This window comes from Cannabis sativa, chromosome 1, assembly GCF_029168945.1.
Source record: "Cannabis sativa cultivar Pink pepper isolate KNU-18-1 chromosome 1, ASM2916894v1, whole genome shotgun sequence".
Taxonomy (NCBI): Eukaryota; Viridiplantae; Streptophyta; class Magnoliopsida; order Rosales; family Cannabaceae; genus Cannabis; species Cannabis sativa.
The window spans coordinates 51,852,580-51,871,895 of NC_083601.1; the positions used below are offsets into that span (position 1 = coordinate 51,852,580).

General features: G+C 29.7%; 2 protein-coding genes across 2 annotated transcripts; one reads left to right on the forward strand and one right to left on the reverse strand.

The window, feature by feature from the left end:
• The first annotated feature begins 6,260 nt into the window (after positions 1 to 6,260).
• Positions 6,261 to 9,413, forward strand: LOC115706287 (uncharacterized). Its single transcript, XM_030633881.2, has 8 exons — positions 6,261 to 6,477; positions 6,892 to 7,051; positions 7,443 to 7,549; positions 7,682 to 7,723; positions 7,815 to 7,902; positions 8,357 to 8,450; positions 8,852 to 8,952; positions 9,077 to 9,413. Exons 2-8 carry the CDS (start codon positions 6,921 to 6,923, stop codon positions 9,198 to 9,200), a joined length of 687 nt encoding a protein of 228 aa, XP_030489741.1. The 5' UTR covers positions 6,261 to 6,477; positions 6,892 to 6,920; the 3' UTR covers positions 9,201 to 9,413.
• Positions 9,414 to 13,358: 3,945 nt separating this feature from the next.
• LOC115704758 (uncharacterized) lies at positions 13,359 to 14,024 on the reverse strand. Its single transcript, XM_030631964.2, has one exon. It carries the CDS (start codon positions 13,841 to 13,843, stop codon positions 13,430 to 13,432), a length of 414 nt encoding a protein of 137 aa, XP_030487824.1. The 5' UTR covers positions 13,844 to 14,024; the 3' UTR covers positions 13,359 to 13,429.
• Positions 14,025 to 19,316: the final 5,292 nt, after the last annotated feature.

The window sequence follows — 19,316 nt, forward strand, 5'->3', positions numbered from 1 at the left end:
TATTAGGAGCTTCAAATAAATAACCTTTTGTTGCAACATTTATGTGACGCTTATAAATTCTCATAAAATATATTCTAAGCTATAATCAAATCATGATTATATTTTCTCAATATTTAAGCCTTATTTTAATCAATCTCATGTCTATGCAAACTTTGTACAACAATTCATTATGTACAAATACATATATGCAAATTTCTCATTAGAAATATTTATTTGCACACCCTACAGGTCTTACTTCACTTTATGTGAGTAAATTTGCCTGGACTGCGTCATAATATTTTGGCCAAAAATCAAAATGTATGTCGATAATTCTCGACAAATCTAATACCATGATCCTTGCTATCTCATGTTAGTTTATTGCATATGCAAACATTTAACATCTATTGTCGACAAAAATTTCATTATATGATAATATCCTCCCATATTAACATAACTTATAGAGATCTCTTTAAATTACATATTTTTCAAATATGTTTATCATTTATAGGTACCTATAACGAATCACTTCAGGGATTCAATTATGATGAAATGTGTTATGTCTAACTTCTCTTGGGAGTCTCTTCGAGTACCGTTTTCATCACGGTTATCATTACAATCATCAATATTTTATAACATTAAGGCATCTTCATGCGTACCTCTAGATTTAACAACTTCAGGATAATTCAAATGAACATTTATTAATAATTTCTACATTGTTCATTTACGCTTCAGGCGTTTTCAACTCATTCTATCTCAACTTTGAGTAATATTGATTTGCAGTTGGTATATATCATTTTGAACTATATCGTTCTTATATACTTAAAGCAAGGATCATTTTTCAAAAATTATCATCGATCCCAACTGCTTCTCTCCCCCTGATCGAGAGAATTTTTAAAAATTGTGATATCTAATAATATTAATATACCTATAGAGATTTTAATATATCACAATAAATCAATATTTATTTAAACTCATATATACTATATGACATTGAACTTCAGGTTCAATAAACTTCAGTTTCAAGTTCAATACTTATGAACTTAATTCATTTCTAAGAATGAGTCATACGTGTATGATTAGAAATACATAAATTTACACATTTTGTAAATGCATGATCATAAAATCTTATCACATCGATAAGAAACTATGCAATAAAAATCTAACAATGGCTCAAGATTGTTAAAGAAATATAATTTAAATATTTTTTATGTGCAAATATATGCATATTCTTCTTTTGAGCCTTATAAATTAACAATGAGAAGAATCTTCTGGTTCTTCAACAAAATTTAGTCAAATCCTTTGACAATTTATTGCATATGGTTAATCATGTCAAAATAATTCAATTCATGAACTTCAGGTTCACTATAATTTGTATTTCAATGAAACTTTCATAAGGTAATGTAAAATCACTACAACATAATCATTACAAGTTTCATTTTTATATACACGAATAATATAATTATATTATTCTCCAAAACATATACACTCTTCAGGAGTCACTATTATGTTTATCAAACTTTATATTTCTTCAGGATTCACTATCATCAATTCAATGATGTGTATAATTTAAAAGATACATGACAACTTCATCATGTTATTGTAATGGTTAAATAGATATAATCATAATATATCATTTATTTTTCCTGGTATCTTTTTAACAAGTCGTCTAATTTATTAATAGACTATTCATCAGTCTAATTATCATGACTTGATATATTATATATTTAAATGTACAACAAGTACATATAATAAGTTATTTATTATCACTTTCATAACTAGATAAAAGTTATACATCTAGGTACATACAAAGATATTTTACTACTCAAAGTAGCAATTGTATGTAAGACTTCTTCAGGAAGATTTTCAAATAATCATTTTGTGATTCTTTATCACTTTGATTATATTGGATCACTAACAAATATTAGTAAGTTATATATTCACTTTTGGGAATATGCAAACTGAATTATATAGTAACTATATATATACATATCCTGTACCAACAATAGTTTGAAACTATTGATTTCAAGAAATAATAAAATATGTATATATTAATTTACTTATGGCATTGCCAATATATGTGAAATCTGTATTCTTTGAAATAGAATTTCATGTCTATTTATTCTCTTTAGGGAATGATATTTAAATATTCTAAATGTACAATAAGTTTGTACAATTCACATTCTATTTAATAATCGAATATACTTTTATCTTGATTATAAGAGTGCCCGTACTACAGGTACGTGACTACTATTATTCAATTCCACACATGATATATAGATTTTATACACTTTGATTGTGTGTGGTATCTCATCTTTTGGTTGCTTTCACTTTCTTCTGGAAATATTTGAGTAGTAAATAATGCCATCGATTATTTAAAATCATTACATTCACTTCGGGGAATGACGTTGAACAAGTAGAACATTATTATAAATTTCTTAAAAATTTATTACTTGTTCATCCATAAAAATATAAGAAATTATTCAGCAATTTCTTTTACGATATTTCAAAGAATATATGTCACATGCAATTTTTGCATAATCTTTAAGATGTATGCAAAATTTGATTTTTAATATATGTCACATGCAATAATTTCCAACATTGCAAGTAATAACAATGTATAGTAACATGACTAATACAAACAATCTTTAAAAGTAGTTGAATTCAATTCGTATCATTCTCTGCAGGGAATGATGAACAATAAATACATGTCTCATGTATTTAAATAACATTAGTCATGCTCATTATTATTCTTATACTTTGATGTTGCAATGCAATTTTCTTAACATTCTTTTTAGGTATTCAAAACCCACTATAAAATTGCATCAATAATAATCATTTTTAATGATTCTTTAGTTGTATTCACATAAATACAATCTTTTTTTTTTGACAAATATAAAACATTTACTTCAGGAAATGTTTGTCAAAATCTATATCGATATTAGATTACTTTTCATTGTCCTCAAAGAATACAAGAACATATATATAAATATGTATTCATCTCTTTCATTATATATCCATCAACTATATAATGAATATTACGTTTGCATAATCTTTAGGATATATGCAAGAATTGAGGACGCATAATCATCAGGATATATGCAATATTTTATCGAGGATGCATAATCTTCAGGATATATGCAATATTTTATCGATGATGCATAATTTTTAAGATATATACAATATTTTATCGATGATACATAATCTTCAGGATATATGTATAATTTATATATATTTTCTCTATCATATCATAGGCAAACATATATTGTAAATATTATGAATGATAAAAATATAATATGTATATATATGTGAAATCAATAATAAATATATAAAAACATATACATACATATATAATATATAGATATATAGATAAAAAGAAAAAAGAAAACAAAGGATTCTTGAAATTGTTTCAGTCAGATAAGTATATATATAAATATATATTTAGTGTATCGTGACTTTGAAACAATTCAAGAACTTTAACAAAATACTTACATTGGGACTTGGGCAGAGACTCATGCTTGAAGCTTGGGTAGAGACTCGTGCTGATAACGTGTTATAAAATAATATAAAGTAAATGAGAAGAAAGAAAAAGAAGATGAAGAGAGAAAGAGAAAGTGAATGAGAATTTCTAAGTTGTTTATTCCAATGGGGTGAACCCCTATTTATACAAATACAAGAGTGAGATATTAAGAAACTAAGAAAAAGGGAAACTAAGAAAAAGAGGAATGTTGATTACAATTAATGGTAATAAATAAATAAAAGATTTTGACATCCACATAATTATTAATATTTATAACAATGACAAAATTGTTTATATTTTTTGTATATGCTCGTGTTAGGAATTATTATCAAATTGGTTTTATTACAAAAAGTTGTCAAAAATTAAGCTTAGGGTCCTATTTTTGTCATTTTGGAAAATATATAATCTATTTTGTCATTTAACAAAATAGAGGGTCCAATCGTTAATTTTTACAAAATACAGGATCCAAAATAGTATTTATCCATATAAAAATGTAAGTAAAAAAAGTTGTAAAACTATTTAGTTTTTAGGTGTATTGTGTAAATTTTTCTATAAAATATAATACGAATGTGTTACAATTTTTATAGACCGGTCTAATTTGGGTTGGCCTATTAAAATAATTGGGAATTATTTCACAAATGCACAAAAAATAATAAAAAAATTACAAAAATACGATTTTACAGAATTTTAAATATTTTTATATTTTTGTAATTTTATTTATAAAAAATACGGTCTTTTGATGTATTTTTATGTTGTACACTTATTTATTTGCTGTTAATTTTTTTATTATTGTTTTGATATTATTTTCCTGTGTAATTTTTTTATTGTTTTTATATATTTTTTTAAAAGGCTATTATTTTCATGTTATTTTTATAAAATACTCTAAAAATATAAAAATTAAAAAAAATAATAATTTTAAGTAATTATCCTAAAATTAATCTCAATTCAGCCAACTTTCTTATTGTTAATATTATGTCGAACTAATTATCGAATCGCATATAATTTAAGAGCATTGCTATTAGGCACCAGTGTTGCCTAGTACTTTTTCGACATGTCGTGTTGCGATTGGCTAGCGATACTTCCTAAAATCTATTATATTAAAGAGGAAATTACACTTAGTATGGGATTTTAAAAGTTCTTATGATAAATATGGCACATTTAAGTTTGGCCAATTTATATGGTATTTTTTTATTTTTAGGTTTTTGTATGGTATTTGATATGCCATATATATGTAATTAGGTTTCTAAATCCCATATTTACTGTTTTTATTTGTTTAGGAAGTTTTATTTGTCATTGATGCCGGAAAAGTCATCGGAGTTTCTTTGCCGGTGCGGAAAAGTCACGGAGTAGCGGTCGGTGCGGAAAAGTTGTCGGAGTTCTTTGCGGCGCGGAAAATTCGTCGGAATTGGCATTTTCGCCGGAAAAATCACTGAAAAATCACCAAGAGACCGGTTTCTTAAAGTCTCAGAAACCGGTTTCTTGAAGTCTAAGAAACCGGTTTCTTGGTGATTTTTCCGTTGACAATGCCAATTTTGACGACTTTTCTGACGCTAGCAGCTACTCCGGCGACTTTTCCGCACCGACAAGAACTTCGAAAAGTCATTAGAATTGGCATAGTCGCGAAAAATTACCAAGAACCGGTTTCGGTTTCTTGATGAAGAAACCGGTTTTTTGGTAATTTTTCCTAATTTTTCCGACGACAATGGCTCGACGAATTTTCTAGCGTTGGTAGCAACTCGACGACTAATACACCGACAAATACTCCGTGACTTTTTCGGTACCAACAAGAAACTCTAGGAAATTCGTCAAAATTGTCATTGTCACGGAAAAATTATCGGGCTAATCACCAAAAAGCTGGTTTTTTTCGGTTTCTTGATGAAGAAACCGGTTTCTTGGTAATTTTTTTATATTTTTTTTCTATTTGGTTGATTGATGAAACTGTTTCAATTATTTTCGATGTATATCATTTTTGTTTTGTTTTCATAATCTTTATTATTGTTGTGTAACAAAATTAGTTCCTTGATGAAGAAACCACTTTCTTGGTGAAGAAACCAGTTTCTTGACGAAAAACCACTTTCTTGGTGATTTTTCTAATGATTTCTTTGGCGACAATGCCGGTTCGACGACTTTTTTACGCCGGCAATAACTCTGGCGATTTTTCCAACACCAGGAACTACTCCGGCAACTTTTTCGGCACCGACATCAAACTCCAGAATAGTCGTCGGACTTGGCATTGTCATTGGTAAAATTACCGAAAAATCACCAAGAAACCGGTTTCTAACATCAAGAAACCGGTTTCTTGGTGATTTTTCCAGCGACAATGCTAATTCTGACGACTTTTTCGGCGCCGGCAGCAACTCCGGCGACTTTTTCGGCACCAGCCTACTCCGACGACTTTTCCTGCCGACAAGAACTCCGTGACTTTTCCAAAGACGAGTGACAACTTCGGCAATCACTATAGTTTTATTTGTTTTATTTTTTTAAAAAAAATAAATATGAAGGGAATTTTAATATTTTTTATAGTAATTTAATTAAGTTTTTATTTTTTATGAATTTTAAATTCAGATTTCTTTTTAATGTTTTGTATGGTTTTTTTTAGAAAAAAACCATATTTTTAGTTTGATTGGTTAGATAATGCCATATTTAGTGGTATTTACTTTTTATGCCATATTTATCATAACCTTAATAATTTTTCCCATATTTTTGAAAATAGCCCTATATTAAATTATATATAAGTGAGTATTAGGCACCACTAATGCCCTTTAGCATTTTTCGTAACTTTAATGTAATAATTTTTTACAACTTGTAAAAGGTGTTGTCAAATAACCATACTTGTCTTAGATAATGAAAGAAAATTAGAAAGCGAAACGCAGAGCTCTTCTCCCAAACGAAAAGTTGAGTTGAACATCCTTCTGCGTGCCCTAGAATTTCCTCTTCTTCCTTCACCATCAACCAATCGCCAGCTTTTTCTTCTCTTCCAGGTAACATCCTTTTTCAATTCAATTTACTTCTTTTCCTATTTCATTTCCTCTTTTGTGATTAATTGGAGCTACCTAGGACTAGGGTTTTTTTACGATTGTCATATGTAAATTATGGTCTAAAATTTTCTTGGATATTCTTTGTAAGCTGGGTTTTTTCTTGGGGGGTTGTACCACATGATTAATTTTTCTCCTTTTCGGCATCTTGAAACTGCCAATTTGACACAGTTGAACTACCATATATTTGTGTGATAGATATATGTATATGCATATTTATTGTTTTCTGTGTGTGTGTTCTTTTCATGTTTTGAAGAATGTAATGGTAATTGAAAACTTTGCTCAAGATTGCTAAGCTTAAGACTATAATGAAAAATTGATGATGGTTATGGGTTTTGAAGCATTTGTCTTGTCTTTCAGATCACATCTGGCATTAATAGTAAGCAAGCATGACGACTGCAGCTCGACCAACGTGGGCTCCTGCTAAAGGTGGTAATGAACAAGGTGGTACTCGCATTTTTGGCCCATCTCAGAAATATTCATCGAGAGATCTAGCTGCTCATACCACTTTAAAATCCAGGTACATCAACCATTGAGGCTCACAACAAATTTGTATATGATTCATACGAGTCTTTGTTGCATAATCCATAAATACTTCATATGAATCCTCTTTAATGAGTGTATTTTGTTTACCTAGATTGTCTAAAACATGTGCTAGAATTGGGGTAATTAAGTGATCATATTTCATAATTATTTGATAGATTTATAACTAAGCAGTTTCACTAAAATTTTGTTGCTATGGAATAACATTGGAGCTACTATTGGTTGTTGCTCTTATCTTTTAAAGTGAGATTCTTCCGTTCATCATCATTTTTGTCTTCTCTTTGCCATGTCGTAATATATAACATTTCGAATTTTGTCTTTCTGCAACTTTGACTCTGTTAATTACCATTATCTTTCTGCAATTATAGGAAAGAAGGGCAGGACACCCAAGATGAATTGCAGAAGAGGAACCTTCAGGAGGAGCTTGAAGAACGTGAGCGAAGACATTTTTCATCAAAGGATAAGAATTATAATGGTACAGCTTATAAGTTAATAACTGGCCTTTCATTATATGTAGTCTCAGTCCATAATGTTGCTCTCTTATCGTGCTTCTATTTTGTCTTATAGAAATTTGGATTTTATTTGATTGGTTTGTTTATTATTACAGATGACAGAGATCGAAGGAGGGGAAGCCATCTCCTGTTAGAAGGTGAATCTATACTTTCTAGTTTGAGCATTTGAATTACATTTTCTGAAGTGTTTGGTTCATCACTAACTGTCTAGATTGTTTATGAAAATAGGGTCAAAGAGGGACATTGAAGACCGCATAATACCACGTAGCGTAGATGCTGATGACTCCGATGTTGAAGTCAAAAGTGATGAGGACAGGTACTAATGCGTTTTAATAATCTTGCATATTCTGCGTATATGTTATTGTTTAAATGAGCAAAAGCATCATGTGCAAATTTTTTGATGGGAAGCTGTATTTAATATATATCGTTCTTTAGGGGATGAAAAGTAGTACTAGTAATCATTGTAATTTGTAAGCTTTGTGTTTGTCTGGATTTAACTAATCTACTGCTTTCCCAGATTTTTCTCCTGGTTTTTATTGTTCTGTGTGATAAGAACTTTCGGTGGTTAATCTTGGTTTTGTTTGGTGATGGTAACAAGCTTTCATTGAAGGGGATGTTAATCTATCATTATGAAATTTGTGGTACTTATCATATTATAGCAAAAAAGTGTCAGCTTATGTAGATTTGTCCCGTAATCCTATTAACTGTTCGTATGTTACAACTTTACACTTTATAGTCACATTTGCTAAGATATTTCTCTCTTAACATAGTGATGATGACGACGACGAAGAGTCTGATACAGAAGCCCTCATGGCTGAGCTTGAACAAATCAAGAAAGAAAGAGCTGAGGAGAAAATGAGGAAGGTGAGATCTATAATAGTCTCTTCTGATTTATTATTATGGTGTTTATTTTAATTTCTGTAGGTAAACTCAGTTTTGATTATATAAGTAAACAGAGTAGAAAAACTTGTGAATTGCATCATGTGTTTATTGAAAGTTAAATCATTTATGAGTGCTCTTTTGCTGGAAATATAATTGTGATTTAAATGATTCCCTTATGGTTAATATGGTAGCCATATTATTCTTACCCCAACAGCATGTTGCCTTAAAATGCATTTTTATCAAAAGAAGCTTTAAATATTTAGATATTACCACCTAACAAAAATATATATATATATATATATATATTATATTATCACTGAAGAAAAGAATGACTGATTTCCTTTGGTCTAAAGAATTTGTATTATGCATCTTTTTTTTCATAGGAACGAGAACAATGGGAAGAGGATCTTAAAGTCAAGGAAGCGGAGCTTCTGAAAGGAAATCCACTGCTCAATAATCCAACTTCTTTCAACGTGAAAAGAAGGTTTGAGTTGCAAGAACCTGTTGTCTGCTGTGTCTTTTTGGTAATGTTTTTCTTAAAACAGTCTTTTTTGCCTATAACTAATTCTATTTTATTTTGGTATGTGGTATTCATCTTTTCGGATCAGATGGGACGACGATGTGGTATTTAAAAACCAAGCCCGAGGTGAAACTAAGACCCCAAAGCGTTTCATCAACGATACCATTAGGAATGACTTCCACCGAAAGTTCCTTCATAAATACATGAAGTGAGAACACAGATTAGTTGTATTTGAAGTTTTAAAATTGAAGAAACTGAGTGTTATAAAATTCTAGATGAAACACAAACTGGGTTGCCAAATATTCAGTTGAATCTAAGTAGTGAATGTCATTTTCTTTCTGTATTAGTTGGCAAACGTTGTATTGAATTATATAACATTGTAATGGTGAATGTCATTTCCTGTATAAATTGTTTTGGCCTTTAAATTCTACTCCTTTTTGTTATTGTTATTGTTATCTTGGAATAGACCTGGTTAGAATCAGCTTTTAACTTCAAAAAAATCAGCCATTTGAACTGATATGGCGTGTTTGGATAGGCTAAAAAAATCATGAATCTGTATACCTAAAACGAACCAAGAACAAATGAGATTAAACACTTAAAATAGAGAAAGAGTTAATTGATATATCCAATGCTGGTATACTGTGTTTGTTATGATCATTATTACAACAATTAAATATTGTTACAAGAAAGAAGTAAATAATATTTTTACTAAAATTCTTCCTGTCTATACATAGAGTGAGAAGTTCAAACCCCTCCTCAACATTCTCTGCAAAAGTGGATAGAAACAATAAATTAAAAGCCTAAAATCAGAATAAAGTGTGTTTAATACAATAGGTATTTTTTTTTTTGTATAAATATGTATGTATGGATTTGATCACATCTGTTATATTTAGATGTACTTTACGGATTAAATTAAATTTAAATTGTTATGAATTTAATTAGATTATATTAATTTAAATTTAAATAGTGGAATGTTATTATAGTACATCAACCACACTATCAAATATATACATATTTTCTAAAATTCAGTACAAGTTTAGAGTTATGTATACAGCTTGCTGTTACTATTAACATTCTAATCAATATCATTTTTTTATGAAAGAATTTTATTGATTAATATCTCCCAAAATTATACAAAATATCACAAAACCTAAAACATTTTGAAATCAAAGTTACTTTTTATATTACAGTATTGATCCACTAGAGTCTTCTCATGAGAAATATTATATGAGAAAATGAATAAAACATCATATTAATAAAATTAAAATAGATGTTACACGATGTCCACACATTATTATTTGAAATATTTGCACCAATAACTATTATTATTAAATTATTTAAGAATTTACCCTTACCTATTTTAATACTCACAATTTAGGCATTTCTTTTTTATAGGTATACCAATGTATATTTATTGCTTCTCTCTCTTAAACTCTGCCTACATGCTAGTTTTTTTTTTTTTTTCTTTTTCTAGACGGTAACTTTTTTTTTTTAATAAAAATCTTATTTTTTTCAAAATAACAGTAAACTAGGTTGATCAAATATTTTTTTTTTTTTACATTCTATTTTTTTTTATTATTATTTTACATTCTTTTTTGTTTTTTAATCTAATTAGTAGTTTTAGAAAAAAATAATTATATGTATCAACGTGAATTGTATTTATGAAATTTTCTTAGACCATTTTATTGTTTTCAATACCGCTACACGCCTACTAAAATTAAAAATTAACCATATGTTTTTCTTTTACATTTTATTGACTCTCCTAGTTGATATATAATCAGATTTTTTTTAAAAAAAAAAAAATTATATGAATAAACGACACAAATTGTTATTATTCTCACTTTCTTTATTTTTTTTTTATTTAAAAAGTTTTTTCAGCCACGCAATTTATTATTTGGACACAAAAATTACACTATTATAATCCATTTTTTAAAGTGATCATTTTAACATGTTAGAAGCATATATTTTTCTGCTACAAAAAAAAATGACTAAAATTAAAAGTTAGACTAAGGTTTCTTAAACAACAAAATAACACACTATAATTTAAAATCTAAACAAGAAATTATAAGTCTCCTCCAATATTTATCTTTTTACTTTTTTTTTCCTTTTTGTTTACTTCTTCTTTTTCTGACATTATTATCTTCTTCATTTATTTATTAATTTGTTTTTTTGAAAAAATCTTCTTCATTTATTATTATTTTTTTTATTATTCTTTTTCTCTAAATTTATTATTTCTCTTAGTTTTTTTTTTATTTTTCCTCTAACATTTAGATATCTCTCTTACATTTTAGTATGTGTTAAAAGAAACTTTTTTGTTCCTTTTTTATATTTTGTAACAAAAAGTAATAAAATTTAAAATTTAATAAACTTTAACATATCAAGTAACATCATAACTTAACTTAAAGTCTTTTATTATTTTGTATTTAAAAGTTAAAATATAGTATACTAATAATAAATTTATTTAATAAAAAGAATTTAATATGTTAATAAAAAAACTTATAAAGTTACCAAATAGTATCTAAAACATAATAGAATTAGTTACAATATGAAAATTATTATATATATTAATTTTAAAGTTGTCTGATCAAAATAAGCAACCAAATGTGTATGAGAAAAAAATTATCTTGAATTAATTTTTTTCTAATAAAAAGTAACTAATTGATATATTATTTACATCAAAAGCAACCAAAAGGTTGCTTTTTTTAAAATTTGCAAAACACTAAAATTTCTGGAAGCGAGATTTTTTTATTTTTTTCAATTTTCGGTAATTATTTTATATTTCGGTATTTATGCTGACGTGGCAATCGGTATTTGTGCAAATAATTTTCTTAAAGGTATTTTTATAAATAAAATCAATTTTAGGTATAATATTGAAAAGACCCCTTATTATTTTATGTATGTATAAATTATTATAAACTAATTAAAAAACAAAACTCAACAATTGACCATATTAAAAATGTAGATAGACAATATTATTGACATTTTTTCTTGGCATGCCGAAATGTATTATTAATTATTATCATTTATCATTTAAAATGAACTTATATTGTTACAAAGTATTACTGTATCTAACACTAACACTTTAGATGAAGTAGCATCTATTTTTTTTTTTTTAAATAATGATATATGCACACATAAATTTAAAATATATTTATGTTGTAAATAATTTTAATCAATTCAGTTTTTTAAAGATCAGTCTCACTTGTTAAAAATAATTTGTCACAAAAATGTGTATCAAATTTATGTATAGACATATCATTATTTTTTATTTTTATTTTTACTATTTCAGAATAACGCGCTTAAATACAAGACTGAAAGCTAAAAAAATAAAGGAAAATTACTGTGTATAAGTTTTTTTTAAAGGAAATTCTCCTTTTACGGCTTTAATTATTATTTTTTTTATTTTTATACTTTATTATTTATAATTTTACATTAAATTTATATTTTTTAATTTATTTTTACGATAATATCTTTTTTTTCACATTTTTTGTCGTCCTTTTTTCTTCCTCCTCCCCGTTACTCTCCATCGTGGAAATTGAAGCTTGATTTTTTCCAAAATCAAAATTGAACTTGCAGCACATATCACAACTCTAAACCACGATCAAACCATATCACAATCTTAGCCCCTTTCTTCCTCCTCCTCAGAATTATTCCATCCTCCCTCTGTGATTGTTTAGCCACCACGTGAAGCTTCTATTGATTTCCACAAAATGAACTGAAGTAGCAATCATATCGCAACCCTAAATTACCATCAAACCATATCACAATCTCAACCATGCCCAAATTGTAACCTAAATCGTGAGATCACAACGTGAAGCTTCCATTGATCTTCATAATGAAACTAAAGTCGCAACCAATATTAACTTAAATCACCATCAAACTATATTGGAATCTCTTCACTATGTCCAGCCGTAATTTAAATCGCAACCCTAATTACCATCAAACCATAACTCAATCTCAGTTAAACTTAAGCTGCAACCCAAATTACAACCCAAATTGCAACATTTCTTCTTCTTTCCTCTAATCACTCTTTGATTGATCACCGTAAATATGTAAAAAAAAATCTTATATAACATTGATTCACTTAATTAGATACCGTTATTGGTGTCCCATAATATATTAAATCAATCTAAGCATACCAACTCAACTAACTAATTTTCTTAAATATTATTAACTATGTAGACAATTTTTTTTCTTTAAGTACTCTCAAATTAATTGATGTCATATATTTTTTTTTTGACGTGAATTGATATGTTATATTTAAATTAATTTAATACACTATGATATACTATTTTTTAACCGAAAATCTTAATTCGTATATAACATACAAGCCCTTCGGACTTACCTAAATTAATAAAAATATATAGACGAGTACAAAAAATATATATTTATTTATAAAACTATTATATAATTATATATTACATTAATCATATAATCTAACCTAACTAAAAATACTCCGATCATTTCCAAAAGTTTGTGTGGGAATTAAGGACAAGTACTCAGACGAGGTTGTGGCTGAAAAATCGAAGAAGTGATCGGATATAGTATTTATGGAAAAAGAAGACAAGTGATGATCCTCGGTCTTCACTCTCAGCCTTTGATCTTCTTGTTGATCAAGAATATTATGATGATGATGATGAGAATAGGATGATAATGAAGTATCTGATCCAACTCCAACTCCATTGATATTATTATTCTCCATGTAACGCTCAGCATCGGAGTTTATACCAGTAAGTTCTTGAACCAAAGCTCTAAACTCTGAAGCACTTGTTTTGACCTTCATAGGACTCGATATGTATACCACTTTCACTCCTTTTTTGGTGTTCTTCTTCATCATATCTTTCTGGGTTTTCATTATTAATTAATTAAACTCACTGATCACACCACATGCATGCAAACCACCTGTTTGTGGAAATGCCTTATCTGCTGTTTATATTTATATATATATAAAAAAATCTTGATAACAGATATTTCAAAGAAGGAAAATAAGTAGAGGAAAAGGGAAGGTAATTGGAAACTACAATAATATTATCATATGTATTTATATGTAAATATAGAAGTTTCTAGCTTGGTGGGGTTATATATTCTTGGATGACCCGTAAGTAAATTAGTTAGAAAATGATTATTTCCGCATGAGTACTACCTGTTTGAATTTGGGATGAAAGTAGTTAAGATGCATGAGGTTTTATTTTAAAATTAATTCGCAATAGAAAGAGTAGTTTATTCATTTTATATATGATAATTTAGTGAGATTAACTCTAATACACTCTCCTCACGTTTGGACCTAGAAAGTGTAGGTATAACAAACGACCTTTAAGAGACTACATGATCGAACGTGACATTTGAAAGAATCTTACAAGGCCAAATATCAAGAAATAAGATGTACACGTCGAAAAATTTGTAAATTTTGAAACAAGTCTAGATAGCAGAAGTTTGACTCATATCTTTTTGGACTGGTGGTATTTTGGACTCACAACGGATCACAAATAGCTCTTTTAACGACTCACCTTTTTGGACTGATACCATGTTAAAATTTGGGAAGAAAGTGGCTAAGGTGCATGAGATTTCATCTCAAAATCAATTGACAATAGGAAGGAGGAGTAGCTCATTCATCTTATATATGACAATTTATTTTTACACATTAGCAATATGAAACTAACTCTAAAAGTAATATTTATGATTAGTTAACGTTATTTTATAAAATTTATTACATTAAATTATATCGCTATTAGTATAATTAAATATTAATTTTTATATAATTTAATATAATTTCTTATAAAATATTAATAACTAATTATAAAATATCATCTAATTAGCCAAATAATCATGCTGAATTATGTTAGACATCCCTATACTTAATTGGTGCCTTTTAGCATTTTAAAGTATTTAATCAAAAGAAAAAAAAAAGTTGTGAGAAAGTGGTTTTTGGATTTTAGTTTGAGGATAAGAGTAGGAATAAGAAAGAGATGTAAAGACCAAAATAAAAGGACTGGAAGCTATCTTAATTAATTATAAGCCTTACGTTTGCGCAGCCTCCTCCTATGACCCAAAAAATTATTATTGATGTTTCTTTTTCTAGTCAACACTTCACACGTGGCCTCTTTTTATTTGTTATTGGAGATACATGGTTCCTTTTTGGCGGGTTTTAATGTACTTATTATAACACAACTACTATCCTCAATTTTCTCTTTTCTTTTTTGACAAGAAAAATATTTAGTAGAATCTTTATTTAGTATCTATTTTAATTAATTTATTTTTTTTTAACGATCGTTTAATTACATGAAGTTGCTTGTACATTTTTAAATTTTTTTAAATATATAATTAATAATATTAAAAATAAAATTTAAATATTTTATACGTGTAGTAAGTATGTTTGAATTTTATTTTCGACATATAAACTATTTAGAATTTTTTAAAATTTATAAGTGGTTCAAAATAACTATATATTTGTAGGTATCTCCTCCTAGGTACTTCTTTGCAGGGACCTCCTTACAGTGGAAGGTCTTCGAAGGTACCTCCTCACAAGGGAGGCATTCGTAGGGTACCTCCTCGCAAGGGGTACTTTAGCCTCTCTTTTCTAACTCTTGATGAGTGACGAAGGATTTTTTTCACACAAATTCTCCCGTTAACAAATTTATATAGTTTTGGAAATTTTTATAGTACATCTTCTTAAAAGAGTGTTCTGGAAGACCTTCTATCTATTTCGACATCTAGATTTTTATTTTAGTCAAATATTTTCTTATGATCGCATATGTTGTACCTATTTAAGAACAATACATGTAAATTTTTAAATAAATTTGAATAGTTTACAGTGCTAAAAATAAAGTTCAAATCAAATAGTTGCATACCACGTGTATAAGAAAAAAAAGTTGCGCATGTAACAAAATATTCGAATCTTATTTTCAGCATTATAAATTATTTAAAAATTTTAAAAAAATTTCAGGTGATCCTATACAACATACAAAATTATAGAAAAAAAAATATTAGATTAAAATTTTTTTTAAATATCAAAACAGATAAAAAATTTATCGAAATATTTATTTAATGTTTACCATATAATTTTTTTAAATAATAAATAAAGCATTAATTGATCTAATATTGTGATCAAAATAAATTAGACACGAAAACAACATACATAATATATACGTAATATTACATTAATTTTAGCTTTATATATTAAAAAAAATATTTTGTCTAATATTAATTTATAGTATTATTACATATAATATTATTATTTGTAGTATATAAATAAAAAAAATGATGTAATCATTATGTAGAAGGACACGTAATCATGTATACGACTATTATTGTAATTAAAGTTTCATAATAATTTATAACTAATTTATTAGTCAAGAGAAATTACTATGTAATAATTATTAAAAACAAAATTTATTAGGTTCGTATTTGCCAAACTTTGACTTAGACATGAAGCTAGCTATAGAGCTACACACACCAAAGTTCTAGATACAATTTTTTTTATTTTTTTTTATTTTTTTATTTTTTTTTTCGGAGTAGAAAATTAATGATGGGCGTTTTTTCTCTCCGTACACTCAGGTTTTTTTGAATATTCTTTCGTACAGTAGGGTTTCCGTACATTTGTGATTACCCTATTCCTGACCCCCCTGTGGTCTTGGGTCTCCTGTAACCCTGTATCTTCTGTATACTGTTCTTTCACTTCGTTTTTCTGTTCTCGCGTCTTGGTGCTTTGAGGTTGTGACTGTGAGATGGCTGATAAAGGCAAGTGTATCATGGGGGAGGTGAGCCGTTCTGAGGTTGAGGCTCCCCGGGAAAACAAAGGAAAAGAGGTGATGGAAGACCCACATCCTGCTGGAGCCTTGGACTCTATGGGGGCGATGTTGGCATCGGGGTTCAAGAAAATGTCCATTTCCCTCGAGGCCAATGCGGAGCTTGGACAAGATGTGGTGGAACGTTCGGTGGTGGTTAAAATGGTGTCGAGAAGACGGATTTTTCTTGGGTTGCTCCGGTCGGTTCTTGCTAGCAAATGGAGGCTGGCCAGGGGATGGAAGTTGGAGGAAGTGGAACCAAATATTTTCATCATGCGTTTTTCAAAAAGACATGAGGCGGAGATGGCGGTGCTGAACGCTCCGTGGTGTATTTGTGATGGTTTTATGGTGGTAAAGGCCATGCCGGCTGATGGTCTATGGAGGTCTGCTGATTTATCCACAACTCCGATTTGGGTCAGAGTCTATGACAATCCCCCCCAGATTTTGGACGAGGAAAAATGCGCTTGCTGTTGCTGGGCGTATAGGAAAGAATGCTATCATTGAGAGGATGTGGAAGAATGGGTTTCCTGCTCATGAGTATATTCGAATGAGGGTTAACGTGCAGTTGAAGGTTCCTCTACTGGTGGGGCTGTTCTTGCCGATGGAGGAAGGCGTGAGCCTTTGGTGCTATTTTAAATATGAGAACTTGCCGATAGTGTGCTATAAGTGCGGTATTATTGGGCATGACCAGAAGATGTGCCGTAGGGAGAGAAGAATGATCACTAATGACTTTGATGTCACGGTGCCGATGTATGGGGCATGGATGAGGCTTGGGTCTAGAGTGATGGATTGTTTCTCGGACTACGCCCCATATGAAAGAGAACGTATGGAAAGAGAGGTTGCTGATGCTCAAAACCAGGAGGAGGTTCGTCGAAATGCCTTGAACCAACAGGGGTTTGAACCGGCCCTTCTTGGGATAGAAATTCACAGGGAGGCGTTGTTGGAAGCCAATGGTGAAAGCTCGGGGGGAGTTGAGCCACCTATGATTACGGCGGAGGAAGTGGCTCCGGATAGGGGGGCAATCTCGTCTAATGCAAAAAATAGTACAGTCCCTGTGAAGGACGATGGTAGTGGCCTCACTACGTTGCATGGCAATGATAGTACTGGTGGTACTATGGGAGCTGACGTGGGGGATGGATCGAATGCACAGGTGGAGCCAGCTGTTGCCCAGAAGACAAAGGAGCCTGAACTCAATATGTAGGCTGAAGGTGATGGGCCTAAGAAGGAATTGGAGGATAAAGTTGGTCATTTGGCCATGATTTTTAAAGGGGCTTTCGACCCATCATTTAAGGAAGGCCCGGTTAGGGCAAGGCCTAGGAACAAGAAGGGCCCAAAGTATTTAATTAAATCTTCTGAAGGCACGTGTGGTGTAGGAAAGAAGAGGCGGATTTGTGAATTACAGTATGGGGGTCTCAATTTCAATGGTATCGCAGGGGAGGGGTCCTCGAACTCTGGTTGCAAAAAAATCAAGGATGTGGGAGTGTCTAATGGGGACGGTAAATTGGATAATAAGGTTCATGGCGATGGTTATTTGGATACCAATGTTTTGTCGTCAATGGCCATCACGCAGGCTGAGAATGAGGAGGGGAGGACGGTGTTGGAAATTATTTTACCAGGATCTAGATTTACTAACAAGTATGTTGGATTAACAACCTAATATGAATTCTAAAACAATGAAAATAAACACATATAAAGTTAGAAAACCTTACAGTGGGTGCAGCGGAATAATATGACTCCTTCCGTTCAGATCTCTAGCCCTTGATTCCTTTCTGTAGCATAGCATCACCAAGATCTGAACCTGGATCTTCTTTTCTCCTTCTTTGATGCAGAAATTCCATAGTCTTCCATACTATGATTGAGATACCACTTGATGTGTGTGGGCACTACTCATCACTCAAGGGAATTCGAAAATACAAAGAAGAAAAGAGAGAGAGAAGGTGGCGTGTGAGGCTTTTTCTGAGAGAAAACAAAGTGATCAAAGATGTGTGTCTTAGTTTCCTCAAGCCAACACTTTCTATTTATAGAAAACCCTCTAGGTTTAGGTTAGAATTGCATGGCATTAAAATAATGGAAACTACAAATGGAATTTCCTATGCAAGGGCCGGCCATACAAAGGGTATTGGGCCTCACTTTGCAACTTTCCCATTTTGTCAATTTTCCATTCCCATTTTCTCAAAAATGCCAATTTTCCAATTTAACCTTTTAAATGCCAATTCTAATTATTTAATAACTTGGAAATAATTATCAAATAATATTGCCATTTAATATATTTATTAATTTAGACATATAAAATATCTTAATTAATAAATAAACCTAAAATCTCTTTTCTTTACAATTTCGCCCTTGCTTAGTGAAAATTCATAAAGTAGACATAGTCTAACTTTTAGAATTTTAATTGATTAATTAAAATCAATTAACTGAGTCTTACAAGCAGTATGGCCTCAACTAGTATGGGGACCATGGGTCTATATAACCGAGCTTCCAATAAGTCGAACCGAATTTACCAAGTAAATTCCCTAACTTATTAATTCCTCATTGAATCCA